Source organism: Lynx canadensis, chromosome A1, assembly GCF_007474595.2.
Source record: "Lynx canadensis isolate LIC74 chromosome A1, mLynCan4.pri.v2, whole genome shotgun sequence".
In the NCBI taxonomy this organism is placed as follows: domain Eukaryota; kingdom Metazoa; phylum Chordata; class Mammalia; order Carnivora; family Felidae; genus Lynx; species Lynx canadensis.
This window is the reverse complement of record NC_044303.2, coordinates 28446922-28461562: the sequence shown is the minus strand read 5'-3', so window position 1 is coordinate 28461562 and position 14641 is coordinate 28446922. Positions and strand designations below refer to the sequence as shown.

The window sequence follows — 14641 nt, the reverse complement described above, 5'->3', positions numbered from 1 at the left end:
TAATCTTTATTGAAAATTCTTTGCAGTAGCTAACCTCCTTGTAAGCCTCTTTGTTCCTAAAACTAAGAGACAACACTACCAATTGAAGCATAAAGAGATACAAAGAATTTACAAATTATCGACACTTAAAACTATCCAATAGCAAAGGACAAAAGGCAGTGGGTTTTGGGATTTTTTTTTTTTTTTTAACATAAATGACCCTCTCTTCTTTACCAGGCTTTATAAAGCTCCTATCTTGAAAGCCAACAAGGCAATTCCAGCCTCTCCTGGAAGGAGATAGTTAAAACTCTGATAGTTTTAAACCTAAAGTACCTGGTTTCCTTCTCTGTATGAATTTTAGTATTATAAGTCACTAAGTGCTTGTATCGTGTCAACACGATACAAAGTGTTGACAGGTACCAAAGGAATATAAAGATAAATAAGACATACATACAGTCCAGGAAAGATAAGAACAGCATAGAACATGAATCTACTGCTTATGTACCCCAATGCTCTTTTTCCAATCTACAAGGAAGCAAGGTCAATTACATGCAGAGATGAATTACTGGTCACATGTGTATATGCAGCTGGGAGCATCTTTCCAATCTAAATTGTAATTCATTACATCACAGTGCTATTTGTGGCTTTTATTTTGTCTATGTATGACCTCTGGTTCAAAATGAGACACTCCAACCTTTATGACCAACATTATGTCCCAGGGTAGCCAAGAGCTTGCCTCCAATTTACCTGGCTCTCAGCTGTTCTTAATAGAGTCCAGATCTCTCATAAGGTTACAAATGAATTTACTCAGTCTTCACACCTGCAACATTGGGCATCTTTGCAACAGCAAGGCAAGTAAGTTTAGCACAATTTACTCCTTGTGGTCTGATTCTAACAGTCAATGACTAAGTCTAAGAAGTTAATATGTTGCCTATAATGTGTTCATGAGTCTCACATTTTAAGCAAAGCCTGTACTTTGATTTGTTGGACATAATGTTGAGGACAGTTTTAATGTTTTTATAATCACCACGTATTATTCATGTACAAAGACCAATTTTTTTAAAGGTCATATGACTTAACTTTTTCCCGTATGCCTAGCCAGCTAGCTGATAGTTTTAAACCTAAAGTAACTGGTTTCATTTCATCTAAGCCAAGGAAACAGAACAACTCTCCCATAGCTAAAAATATATACACTAAGAATAATAAGCTAACTTGTATTGAATGTTAACATGTGCCAGGAATTATATGAACTAATTAAATCCTCATAATAATCCTATCAAATATACTCTTTTTATCCTCATTTAAGAAAACTGGGACACAAAATTAGGCAACCCACCCTCAGATCTCCATATCCAGATGGTGCAGAAATGGACTCCAACCCATACTGTTTAACTCCAAAGCCCAAGTTACAGATTATGCTGCACTTCCACCCTTGTCCTCCCTGCTTTCTAGGACAAAGAAGAAACAAACAAACAAAAAACTCTTAATATCACAATAGTCACAATAACTGGTAAAGGAGCAAAATTTGAAATCACAAAACGAAAAAAAAAAATTTGTTCAGTAAATGAATGAATGGATGGAACATACGGGACCTAAACCTGGCAAGGAAAATTATTGGGGCCAGTCTTTGCAAGAACAATGAAACCTACAACTTCCAAGTAAAAACGTCTGGTATTCTAAGCAGCAATGACACTGACAAAATCTTGCCTAGAATCACTTTGCCATTCAAGAACAGCCAACAACATACATCCTTCCCCTTAACCAGCACAAATGCTCTAACTGCAGCATGTAACAAAAAAAGATTCTGAAAACCAGCTCTAGTATAACCAAAAGGGAAAAAAAAAAAAAAAAAGGCTGAGTTGAGAAATCAGACACGTGATTCTAAAGCAGTCACTAGCTGTGTGATCTCCTGCAAGCCAGTTTTCCCTTCTGGGTCTAAATTACCTCATTGGTACAGTCAGGAGTTTTAAAATTAAGTTGTGATTTTCAGCTCTAATAAGATGTGAACACTTTGGGAAAGGAAAACTCCTGGAAAATTCAGAAAGGCTTGCGTATACATTTAAAACACTGTTAACGATGGGATCCTTGGCGAGAACATACACTTCTAAGCCGCCACTAGCCCTGGTTGGAACGTGACACAGACTGGCTTCCAGGCCCTTGACACTCTGAGAGCAAGGTCAATCCCAGGTTTCAACAATTTCTGAGGGCTCCTGCATTAAACCCCAGCGTGTACTGTAGTCCAAATCAGCATCCCAGGGATAAAAGCAGCGGAGGGGGAGGCGAACGCACTATTCCAGGTCTTCATAAACCTTAGCCCAGATCCCTCGGACTACAGAATGAGGCCCAGAGAGTGCAAGCGCCTTGCCTCGCGATACACAGCAGTTAGCCCCGAGGTGGAAACTAGAATGTCTTATGTCTTGGCTTCCCGCGCGGCGCTCCTTCCCAAGCGAAGCAGGAGGGAGTGGGGTGCAGAGGACCGCAGGGGCCCCGCACAGACCGCAGGGGCGGCGGGGACGTCCCGGGGTTACCTGTGTCGGCCCCCGCCCCGGCATGCAGCAGTCTGACCTCCGACCCGCACCCGTCTCCGCCGGGCCTGCCCCGCACCACCTGCCGCAGGAGCAGCCGCATGCGCCGCGCGGCCGGGCCGCCGTGGCCGCCGGGCGCCCCGAGGAGCAGAAGCCGGGACTGCATGGGGCCGGACGTGTTGCCGGGACAGGGGAGCGGGTCCCGAGCGAGCCGCGTCCGGGACGGGCAGAGTGAGGCGGCGCGGCGAGCGGGACAGGAAGCGGCTCCGCGCTGCGTCCGCCGGAAACTCCTTCCCCCGGCGCGGCCGGCTCGGCAGTCTCGGGCCGGCCGGACCCCAAGCGGTCCGAGGGAGCCCGAGAAGCCCGCACCCGCCGCCGAGGGACGACCCGGAGCAGGTGCGGCTGAGCGCTGAGTCCTACAGGCCGCCCGGGTGCCTCTGCGGCGGAGCTGGAGGGACTTGGCTCTGGTGCGGGCCTTGCCCGCACCTGCGTCGGTTCACCTGGCTTCACCAGGCCGGCTTCCAGTCGTTCCCCTGTAGTCCTGTGTACTCGGAGTTCAGGAAATGCCCCCAGGAACTAGGACTGTTTAATGGTGTGACTCTTCAGATGCTTTTACCAAGTCTTCCCTTCCTTTCTTGGTTAATGGCCCAGTCTTATTATATTGCCCTTTTCCTGTAGGCTGCTTCAAATCCTTTTCAGAAATTGAGTCCGTACCCTGGAGATTGTGGGAACTCTCACCTATTTCCATGCATTGTAACCATACCTGTGTTTCCATACAGCATTTGAAAGCCTTGTCCTTTATCTTTTTTTTTTTCCCTGTATGCTTGTTGTCTTGTATTTTTTTTTAATTTTTTTTAAAGTTTATGTAATTTTGAGACAGAGAGAGAGACAGAGCATGAATGGGGGAGGGTCAGAGAGAGGGAGACACAGAATCTGAAACAGGCTCCAGGCTCTGAGCTGTCAGCACAGAACCCAACGCGGGGCTCGAACTCACGGATCATGAGATCATGACCTGAGCCGAAGTGGGAAGCTTAACCGACTGAGCCACCCAGGCGCCCCTGTTGTCTTGTATTTTAAAGGCAAAACTCACATCTTGGTGATTTATACAAATTGTCAAAATGTCAGAAAGGACCCAAATCAAGTACTTGTTCAGTCATTCTGCGGTGGAAGTGTTATATAAACATAATTTATGTCGTTAGTAAGAGAAAAAAGTAGGACACTGGTTAAAGCTGACTCCCTGTCACACATGCCAAAGGCAGAAGAGGTCCTACCACAAAGCAGACTAAGCCTAATATCTCCAAATGTCTCCACAGCATCTCCAAAATGTCAGGAGTGAATTGGCCAACGCAAAATGTTTAAATCAGGTTACTCCAAACCAACAGCAAACCAAAAGAATGCAGAGGGCTTCACTTGCAGTTAGAGGCCTTGGTAATTCTGGAGTTGTCCCTATCTGTAAATCTATATTGAGCACCTGCCGTGTCACAACCCTGTGACAGGTGCTGAGAGGTGATGGGTGGCTGTAAAAGAACAACAGTGCTGGATAAGGCTTTGTGCATCTTGTCGAGGCCTTGGACCTAAAGGGTGAAGGCTGAAACAGGCTTCTAACCTAGTTAAGGGGCTGAAAATCAAGGTAAATGTTTGCATAGTACATTGCAACATGGTTTCATATGCATGTTCTCCTGTAATCTTCACTACAGCCCTATGAGACTGCTAGGAGAAAAGGACAGAAATGTAAGATGTAGGAGTTTATGAAATGTTTTTCCCACTTTGAGTTCATACTGTGCCAGGTATTATGCTAAATACTTCAAAGCATTACTTCATTTCACACAGGCCTTTATTATCTATCCTGTTTCATAGGTGAAGAAACTGAGGCTGGAGAAATTAAGTTCCTTAATTAGGACATCTCTACTTAATCTTACTGGAATCCAGTGCACACTTGAAACAGTAGAAAAACAATGTAAGGTAATTTAGCAAAGTGCTAAAAGCTCTTGGAGTCGAGGCAATGGGGAAATCAATACAGGTTTACAAACAACATTTTTCAAGCAACTGTGGTATAAATGGTACCCTTCTGGGTACTATGTAGTCATGGGCTCACATCAAGTGAAGAAGACAAATACACAAATGAGTTATAATACAATGTGTAGGATACTACATGTTTAGGATGTTTAGACTCAAGGTACTCTGGGCTAGAGTGCTTCACCAGGGAGAGGTCAGTGAGGTTTCACAGAGAATTTAATGATTAAAATGGGTCTTGAAGGATAGTTGAGATCTTTTCAAGTGGAGAAAAGGGCAAGTCATATCTGGCAGTAGGAAAAGCATTGACAAAGGTACAGAAAGCTGGATATACATGGCAAGACTGAGAATCAGTGATTCACTGTGTCTGGAGGTCAAGTACATAAAAGTTGGTAGAGATGAGCCTGGAAAGAGAAATTGGGGCCATATTGTATGTGAGGTGAAAGAGTTTACATATTAACCTCCAGGAAATGGGAAAATGAAGATATTTTAGAGTGACAGATCTGCAATATGAGGGGAAATTTGAGCCAGAGAAAAAATGACACCTGAGCTTTATGTTGAATTCCACTTTAGATTTGGATAAACAAAGAAGTGGGTATAGAGCAGAAGCAGGGGCTTGGAGTCCTGACAAGCATTGTCAATTTATAGGGACAAAGAGGCCAGCCAGGTGAAAAAGGCATAATCTTAGGAGAGCACGAGTGGGGGAGGAAAAGATTATACAGTGAAAAATCTTGAATGGCTTGATGAGGTTGGAAAGTTGGACTTCATCATATAGGTAGATTGGGTCCCCTGGTTGTTTTGATCATGTTTTAGATATGAAATGAATTGTGAATTGAGTAAGTAAGAAAGGAAGCATCAAATTCTAGCTATGTGGCAGTAAAAATAGTCTCTGCTTGAAACAGTGAACCCCAGCTGGTGGCAATGAGTCTGAATGGGGAAAAGTAGACCTCAGCAATGTTTGAAAGATAAACCAAAGGTCCTTGATTTAAAAAGACGTCTATCACAACCTCTGTGTAATTTCTCTCAAATTCTCACTAAAATAACTGGTCACATACTTAAAAAAAAAAAAAAAAGCCAAGCTACCAAAAACTGGGATTGTTAACCTTTTTCCAGAGTCCAGAAGAAATATTTTTCCTACCATATTAATGTAACTCATTGGAAAATTCATTTAATAATCTATAATATATATTATAATCTATAATATATAATATAATATAATAATGCTAATAATATTAATAATTATTAATATTAATAATAATCTAGTAATGCTATGTCTTATTTTTAAAAGGTAGGTGCTTCATCCCTCCTTACTGTTCACCCTCCTGGGAAATCACAGGTCTGCACCTGTGCTTCCCAAAATTCAGTGTGCATCCTGATAATCTGGAGAACTTGTTAAACTATAGATTCTCAGGCTTCACTCCCCACCCTGAGATTCTGACTTAGTAGGTCTGAAAAGGCCCAAGAATGTGCATTCTTGGCAATACGTATAAGAGATAACCTGCATGCCACACATTTTAGTCATAAAACTAGATAACAGTTCTCTCCATTGTTTTGTTTTGCTCTAAGTCTGTCCCACCTATTCATCCTCTTCAGCACTTTTTCTAAAACAATTTGTGAGTGCTCTCCCCTTATCCACAATAAAATAAAATAAAATAAAATAAAATAAAATAAAATAAAATAAAATAAAATAAAATAAAAACTGAACGGGGAATTGGAGAAGAGAGGAAAGAACAGGTGATGGCTCCTTTATATCATGAAATGATTTTAGACAAGGACATGGCAAGAATAGCAGCCCTGAGAAGACTTTAAACTGGAGAGTTCTTGAACTCCCATCTATTCAGAGAATAGGAAGGAACCCAACAGAACCACAAGATCCATACCCTGCTAGATCTTAAGATCTGTGAAGGGGATTCCACCAGCACACAAGGGGACAAACGAGGGCCAAAGACAATTTGACCAGTCTGTCTGCTGGCAAACACCAGGTCAGGCTAGGTAGAACATTCTGTATCCAAAATTAAGTAAAAAAGAGGATAATGGAATCCATTTTAAAAATAGTATACTATGGAACAAAGAAAATAAAATAGCATGTCAATTTAGGAGGTACATAAATCACTGAAAATTTATTACCCTGCTGAGGGGGGAAAATGCCACTTGCCATGGTTAAGGATACAAGAATACATAGCCTTTATGAAATAAAAGTGAGCAAGAACATGAGAAGTTGAGAGAGAGAGATGAAAAGGGTAAGAAAGGGTAAGAAAGATAAACTAGAAGAACCCCCACCCCCTGCAAACACTTAATGCTGGAAAAAATAGTTTAAAGCAGCACTTAAAATGAACTTGGAAGCTTATGAGAAAGTAGGGAAAATTCTGTAAATCGACAAGTAAATCTGGGAGGAAGAGTCTGGGAGGGTGAGGAATCACCAAAGGTGCTGGATGCCCTGAAAACCTCTACTGTCCCAGGTGCCTATAGCTTTAGGTGACACACAGGACAGGGAGTGGACTAAAGACCCCAGCATAAACCAGGACGGGAAAACGTCTACACAAATGGTAAACTAGGGGGGAAATTGCTGAGGTAGACAAAAAGGCATCACATCTATCTGCTTGATTCTAGATAGATTTTTTTCCTTAAGACTTTGTGGCTTCTGCCTGAAATTTAGATGGGTTTGATGCCTGAATATACAGGATTTGATTGCTATGAAGAAAAATATAAGCCATAATTTTAATTTAGATGGACTCAGTCATTATATAGGATATTTGCACAGCACAATTAATAAGCTCTATTTGATTAATGTACAAAAAAATGGCAAGCATAAGTTGAAGGCACATTATCTGCCAGAATAAATAGAACATTAGAAATGAGTTATGTTAAAGGCTATAAAGCATGTTTCAACAAAAATCAAAGAACAGAGAACACAATTTCAGATCTTAATGCGATTAAGTGAGAAATCAATTTTATGACTTTTTTCAGATATAGATATGTTTCTGTGTACTCATGGGTCAAAAAAGAAAATAAAATTAGAAAACACTTGGAACTGAACAATAGTGAAAATGCCTCCTATTAAATCCTGTGATGTGCAGCTAAAGTTTTCCTGTACTTAGAGGCTAAAAATTTAATGGACTAACCTTTCAACTTAAAAAGTATGAAAAAGAATAACATATTAAATCCAAAGGAAGTTGAAAGAAGGAATACTAAAGACAAACAAAAATTAATGACATGGAAAGCAAAGATAAAAGAATAAGCAAAAACAAAATTTAGTTATGCGTAAAGACTAATTTTTGTAGCAGAAATAAAGTGAACTCAAGAGAAATGTTGGAAAATAAAGTTGAGTAAGTCTCCCAGAAAAAGGAACAGAAATATTAAGAAAAGAAAAAGAAAAGGTTTAAAAATTAAAGGATCAGTCCAGGAGTTCTAATATATGAGTTTCAGAGTTCAAGGGTTTCTGAAATAAAGAACAGAATGAACAGGGAAGGAAATCATCAAAATTCAAGAAAATCTCCCACAAATGAAGGAAGCAAGTGTTCAAATTAAAAGGGCTTAGCCAAAGGAAGCTGTTTGTGAAATTTCAGTAAACTGACAAGAAAGAAAAAAATTTGCCAGCTTTCAGGAAGAAAAATCAGGCTTTATATCAAGAATTAAGAATCAGAATAGCATTGAACTTCCAAAGTCATACCCAAAAGGAAAAGAGGGAGACAATATAACCCCAGGTGCCTGTTTATTAAAGCATAACTAGGATGGCAATAAGGTAACTTTTTATTTTACTTTTGCGCTGAGTTAAAATACCTAAATTTTTTGAATGTTGAATGCATACATGGTGTATTTTTTATTTATGGGTACATTAGAGCAAGAAGTATACTCTCTATACATTACATCTGTCCCCAGGGAGATATTTGCCTGCTATAGCAATAGAGGAAGCCAGAAGACAATGAAGCAATGCCTTCAAAATTCTGAAAGAAAATTATTTTCAAGAATTATATACCCAGCCAAACTGTCAATTAAGAGTGAAGGTAGAAGAGAGACATTTCAGACATGTAAAAATCTCAAAAACAACGTATTTCAATTCACCTTTTCTCAGGAAGAGAGAGAGGAAGCCAAGAAAGAGAAAGACATGTGACCTTGGGAGATAAAGATGTAGCACAGGGAAAAGGAAAAGGAGATTCCTAATTGACAGTGAAGAGAGATCCAAAGGAGATGGCTATGTGGCAGGCCAAAAGGCCATAGTCTCCATAGGATCTGGTTAGAACATTCAAAGAGACTTCAAGAAAATCAAAGTCATTTAGTATTATCAAGAAAATAGAAAACAACCCTAGTTAGTGAGTTAATAAGGAAGCCATGAAAAACTAAATGAACAAATTATAAATCTCAAGGAAAACGGAATGTGCAGGAAAGGTAAAGGATAATATAGTATGTGGCTTAACTGTGACTGATATTTAGTAATAATAATATAAACATTGAATATTAAGCTAGCTGAAATTATAACTGCACTAATAAGATAGGAGGATAGTGACTGGTGAGGGCCGAGCTAAATTCCCATCTACTAAAGTAAAAAATCAATAGATAATGCCTAAAACTGAAAACTCAAGAAAACACCTAAAATTGAAAACTCACAAAGTAGCAATATAAGCATGTTGTAAGAGATATTAAGAGTTAATATGACACCAAAAACCATAAAATACCTGGGAATAAATCTAACCAAAGAGGTAAAAAATCTATACGCTGAAAACTGTAGAAAGCTTATGAAAGAAATTGAAGAAGACACAAAAAAATGGAAAAAGATTCCATGCTCCTGGATAGGAAGAACAAATTTTATAAAAATGTCAATACTACCCAAAGCAATCTACATATTCAATGCAATCCCTATCAAAATACACCAACATTCTTCACAGAGCTAGAACAAATAATCCTAAAATTTGTATTGAACCAGAAAAGGCCCCAAATAGCCAAATCAATCTTGAAAAAGAAAACCAAAGCAGGAGGCATCACAATCCCAGACTTCAAGCTATACTACAAAGCTGTAATTATCAAGACAGTATGGTACTGGCACAAGAACAGACACTCAGATCAATGGAACAGAATAGAGAACCCAGAAATGGACCTACAAACGTATGGCCAACTCATCTTTGACAAGGCAGGAAAGAATATCCAATGGAATAAAGACAGTCACTTCAGCAAGTGGTGCTGGGAAAACTGGACAGTAACATGCAGAAGAATGAACCTGGACCACTTTCTTACACCATACACAAAAATAAACTCAAAATGGATGAAAGACCTAAATGTAAGACAGGAAGCCATCAAAATCCTCGAGGAGAAAGCAGGCAAAAACCTCTTTGATCTTGGCCGCAGCAACTTCTTACTCAACACATCTCTGGAGGTAAGGGAAAGGGGTAAGGGGCTAAATGGGTAAGGGGCATTAAGGAATCTACTCCTGAAATCTACTGGGACCTCATCAAAATAAAAAGCTTCTGCACAGCAAAAGAAACAGTCAGCAAAACTAAAAGGCAACCGATGGAATGGGAGAAGATATTTGCAAACAACATATCAGATAAAGGATTAGTATTCAAAATCTATAAAGAACTTATCAAACTCAACACCCCAAAGACAAATAATCCAGTGAAGAAATGGGCAAAAGACATGAATAGACACTTCTCCAAAGAAGACATCCAAATGGCCAACTGACACATGATAAAATGCTCAATATCACTCATCATCAGGGAAATACACACCAAAACCACAATGAGATACCACCTCACACCTGTCAGAATGGCTAACAGTAACAACTCAGGCAACAACAGATGTTAGTGAGTATGCGGAGAAAGAGGATCACTTTTGCATTGTTGGTGGGAATGCAAGCTGGTGCAACCACTCTGGAAAACAGTATGGAGGTTCCTCAAAAAATTAAAATAGAACTCCCCTATGACCCAGCAATTGCACTACTAGGTATTTATCCAAGGGATACAGATATGCTGTTTTGAAGGGGCACATGCACCTCCATGTTTATAGCAGCACTATCAACAATAGCCAAAGTATGGAAAGAGTCCAAATGTCCATCAATGGATGAATGGATGTTATATATATATATATACACACACACACACACACACACACACACACACGCAATGGAGTATTACTCAACAATCAAAAAGAATGAAATCTTGCCATTTGCAGCTACATAGATGGAACTGGAGGGTATTATGCTAAGCAAAATTAGAGAAAGACAAATATATGACTTCATTCATATGAGGACTTTAAGAGACAAAACAGATGAACATAAGGAAAGGGAAACAAAAATAATATAAAAACAGTGAGGGGGACAAGACATAAGAGACTCTTCAATATGGAGAACAAACAGAGGGTTACTGGAGGGGTTGTGGGAGGGGGGTTGGGCTAAATGGGTAAGGGGCACTAAGGAATCTACTGAAATCATTGTTGCACTATATGCTAACTAATTTTGGATGTAAATAAAAAATTTTAAAAAAGAGTTAAGATGAACACCTTGTGGGAAATGGGTTGATGGGGAGGGGGCTTCAGGACTGGATGTTTTCTCATAGCAATCACAAAAACTAGATTTGGGGAAGATAAAGGGATTGTGCCAATATTTACTCTCATCAGTTTGTATGAGGGTCTCTGCTTCCCTGATCCCTTTCCTACACAGGATATCACCATTAAAAGAAGGAAGGAAAGAAGGAAAGAGGGAGGGAGGAAAGGAAAAGAAAGAAGATCATTATCTACTTGGTACCCCCAAACTGAAACTGTTATTTTAATGTTTATGCCTTTGGTCATCAGTGAGGATGAACACTTATACATACGTTTAAAAGTCATTTGCACTTTTGTTACTAACTGGTCTAATTCTTCATGTACTTTTTGAAATATTGTTCTGATTTTAAGAGCTCTCCATATTAAGAATATTGACACTTTTTTAGTAGGTTGTCAATACAGTTACATAGTTCTTTCCCTCCACTACATTATCTAGCTCAATCCTCAAATCTTTGTCAACAAATACATTGAACTAAGGAATGAATGTGAAGTAGTAAAACTAGAGGCTTTGGAACCAGGCAAATCTGGTTACACTTCATTTCTAGTTGTGTGACACTGGAAAAATTACTGTCTGAGCCTCAATATCTTTATAAAATATTAATAATACTTAATAGAGTACTGTGACAATTCACTAATAAATGCAAAGTGTCTAGAAGATCACCAGTAGGTTTTCAGGAAATGTTTACAATTTGAGTAACCAAGCTTTGGACGTGAGGCAACTTGACAATTTAAAGAATTTTAAGTAGATATTAAATGTAAATTAAGGGGAGGGAAGATCTAGAAGTCTTGATTACTATGATAAGTAGCTTTTGTTTTATATATATGTATATATTTTTTAAAAAGCATATAAAAGGGTGCGACAGTCTTCTGGCCCTTTTCCTCCAAAGGAACAATTTCTTGGTTTCTTTCTCTGCTACATAGTCTGTTATATTTGCCTGCCAGAACTCCCCTTCCACTTTTTCTAATGAGAGTAATCCCTTTTCCTTTGGGCACCTGCATCTTCCAGACCTGGTAAGGCTGTGAAGCACCTTATCCTACCTCACCAGGCAGAGGGTTGGACATATGACTCATGCTCATAGAGCTTGACCCAGCACCAGTCAGAGAATTTCATCAGGGGTGGCAGTGGGTACAGAGACTCTTCCTTACTCAGATTACAGGTGCTTACATCCCCCTTGTAATTCAAGAACTTCTGAGGCCATCTTTGCTGTGATTCAGAGAGCCTGCCTGAGACAAGAGAAAAGCAAAGCAAATGATTAAAACAAAGAACAAGGTGTCCTGGCAATATACTTTGAACTGAGTCAGCCAAATCTGAACCACCCCTTTAGACGTCTATGAGCCAATAAATGTTTATTTAATGTAACTTCAACTTAGCTTTTGTTACTTGTGATTTCAAGAGCTCTGACTGATGCCAGCTCTCCCACCACCCCTTCTCAGCCCAGAAGCCTTGCAGGAGTGGCTTGGCTAAGAGATGTGGCTGTCCTTGGTATCAACCACTTTACTGTACCTCTCTCTATATGGGAAAATATGGTGGGCTGTAGATTATAGATGTAAGTCACATCAAGCTCCTAATTTATTAACAAAGGAAAAAGATCTTGGTGGAAGCAAGATAGCCATACATGTATATTTCCTTTGGCCCCCAAAATCCCTAATGGGGGCACATCCTTCCAGCACAACTGCTCATTCGAGGTAGGGTATTGCCAAGTGTGGAAAGCTCAATTCCGGTAGCACCATAATTCTCATTACGTTCAAGGCCTATTCAGGAAAAATGTTATCTATATATTTCAAGCTAAAGGAAATACTTATGTCAAGCTTTTTTGATCCTTGACTTCATTCCTGCATTAGCAAATGCCAGCAGGGAGAGCAGAGTGAGCCCAAGTGTCCCTGCTCCGCACTGTCCAGCATTCTACAAACCCAATTTCCCGAAACTACCCTTTGATTCTGATTTAATAGCTGTTACATCAATTGTTCTAATATTGTGTTTGGTCTGAGAACCACAATCATAAATTCATTTCACCATATATGAGCTTATCAAGAAATTAAATTAGAGACCAATTTTCACTATTTTAAACGATTATATAGGGGCACCTGTGTGGCTCAGTCGGTTAAGTATCCAATTGTTGGTTTTGGCTCAAGTCATGATCTCATGGCTTCATAGGTTCGAGCCCTGCATGAGGCTCTGCACTGACAATGCACAGCCTGCTTGGGATTCTCTCTCTGCCCCTCCCTCACTTGCACTGTCTTTGGCTCTCTCAAAATAAATTTAAAAACTTAAAAAAATAAATAAATAAATAAAAGGATAGGGCCACTTGGGTGGCTCAGTCAGTTAAGCCTCCAACTTCGACTCAGGTCATGATCTCACAGCTCATGAGTTCGAGCCTGCGTCGGATTCTGTGCTGACAGCTTAGAGCCTGGATCCTGCTTCAGATTCTGTGTCTCCCTCTCTTTGCCTCTCCTCTGCTCGTGCCCTGTCTCTCTCTGTCTCTCCCTCTCAAAAATAAACATTAAAAAATGTTTTTTAGAAATAAAAGTATTATCTGTAAGATTCCTTTAAAATTGTCAATCCATGGTGTATATAATTAATTGATAAAAATCAACATGTGTCCATATTTTCAAGAACTATTCTCTTTATTTTAGATATTTTTTCTTTTGTACACGATTTATTTTTAAATTTCTTCCAAAGAATCTAGTTACCACAGAATATTAGTAGCCTCATATCTTATAGCTGAAAACATCATATCTCTTATTTTATTTTTCCTAACCTTATGGAAGTCCCCCTCGTTCAGCACCATTCAAGGTATGCAACTACATATACAAGTACCACTTTCTTCAGTAGTTCAGTGATTACTGAGCTTGTACTATCACTATTCCCTCCTCCCAGAATTCTCTTCCCCCATACTTCTACAGGCTTTTCTTTCTGTCTCAGGTCCCAGCTTAAAGTGCTGTTTCTCAGAGAAGCTTCCCTATTCCCTGTCAAGGGAGACCTCCTTCCTTATTTTATATCCCATTGCCCTTAACACAACCTGTAAGTGCTGTATGCCCTTCATTGTCTCTGTTCTTCACTGGGCCCTAAACTGCAGGAGGCTATCTGGCTGAGCATTTTCTCCCAAGTGGCTAGCACATGACCTGGCAGATTAAGTGCTCATTAAATATTTTTTTTGAATAAATGAAAATGTTCTTTTTTCTACATTCTTAACAAATCTCAAGAAATTAGCAAAGGCTGATAATAACTGCCATTACACCCACCAATACCAGATTTCATAACACAAACCATGGATAATGAGGTTGGTAAATAATACAAAGACAGTCACACTGCTACATTTGGTTGTCATCACGGCTAACTTTGGTATGTTTAATAGTTAAAACTATTAGTTGGTTTTTTTTAACATTTTTAAATTTTTTAAAAATTGTGGCAAAATGCACATAACATAAAACTTACCATCTTAATTATGTTTTAATATACAGTTCAGTAGCATTAAGTACATTCACATTGTTCTGTGACCGTCACCACCATCCATCCCCAGAAGTCTTTTCATCTTGCAAAACTGATAGTCTGTACCCATTAGACAATGACCCCCCATTCTCCCTGTTCCCAG

At 39.4% G+C, this 14641-nt stretch overlaps 1 protein-coding gene across 1 annotated transcript in view; it reads right to left on the bottom strand.

The window, feature by feature from the left end:
* LOC115511110 (von Willebrand factor A domain-containing protein 8-like) overlaps positions 1 to 2675 on the bottom strand; it is a 76409-nt gene extending 73734 nt beyond the window's left edge. The window contains exon 1 of the mRNA XM_030311619.1: positions 2508 to 2675. Within this exon, the coding sequence (XP_030167479.1) occupies positions 2508 to 2670 (163 nt within the window). The 5' untranslated portion in view covers positions 2671 to 2675. The remainder of the gene's footprint in view (positions 1 to 2507) is intronic.
* Between the last annotated feature and the right edge of the window lie 11966 nt (positions 2676 to 14641).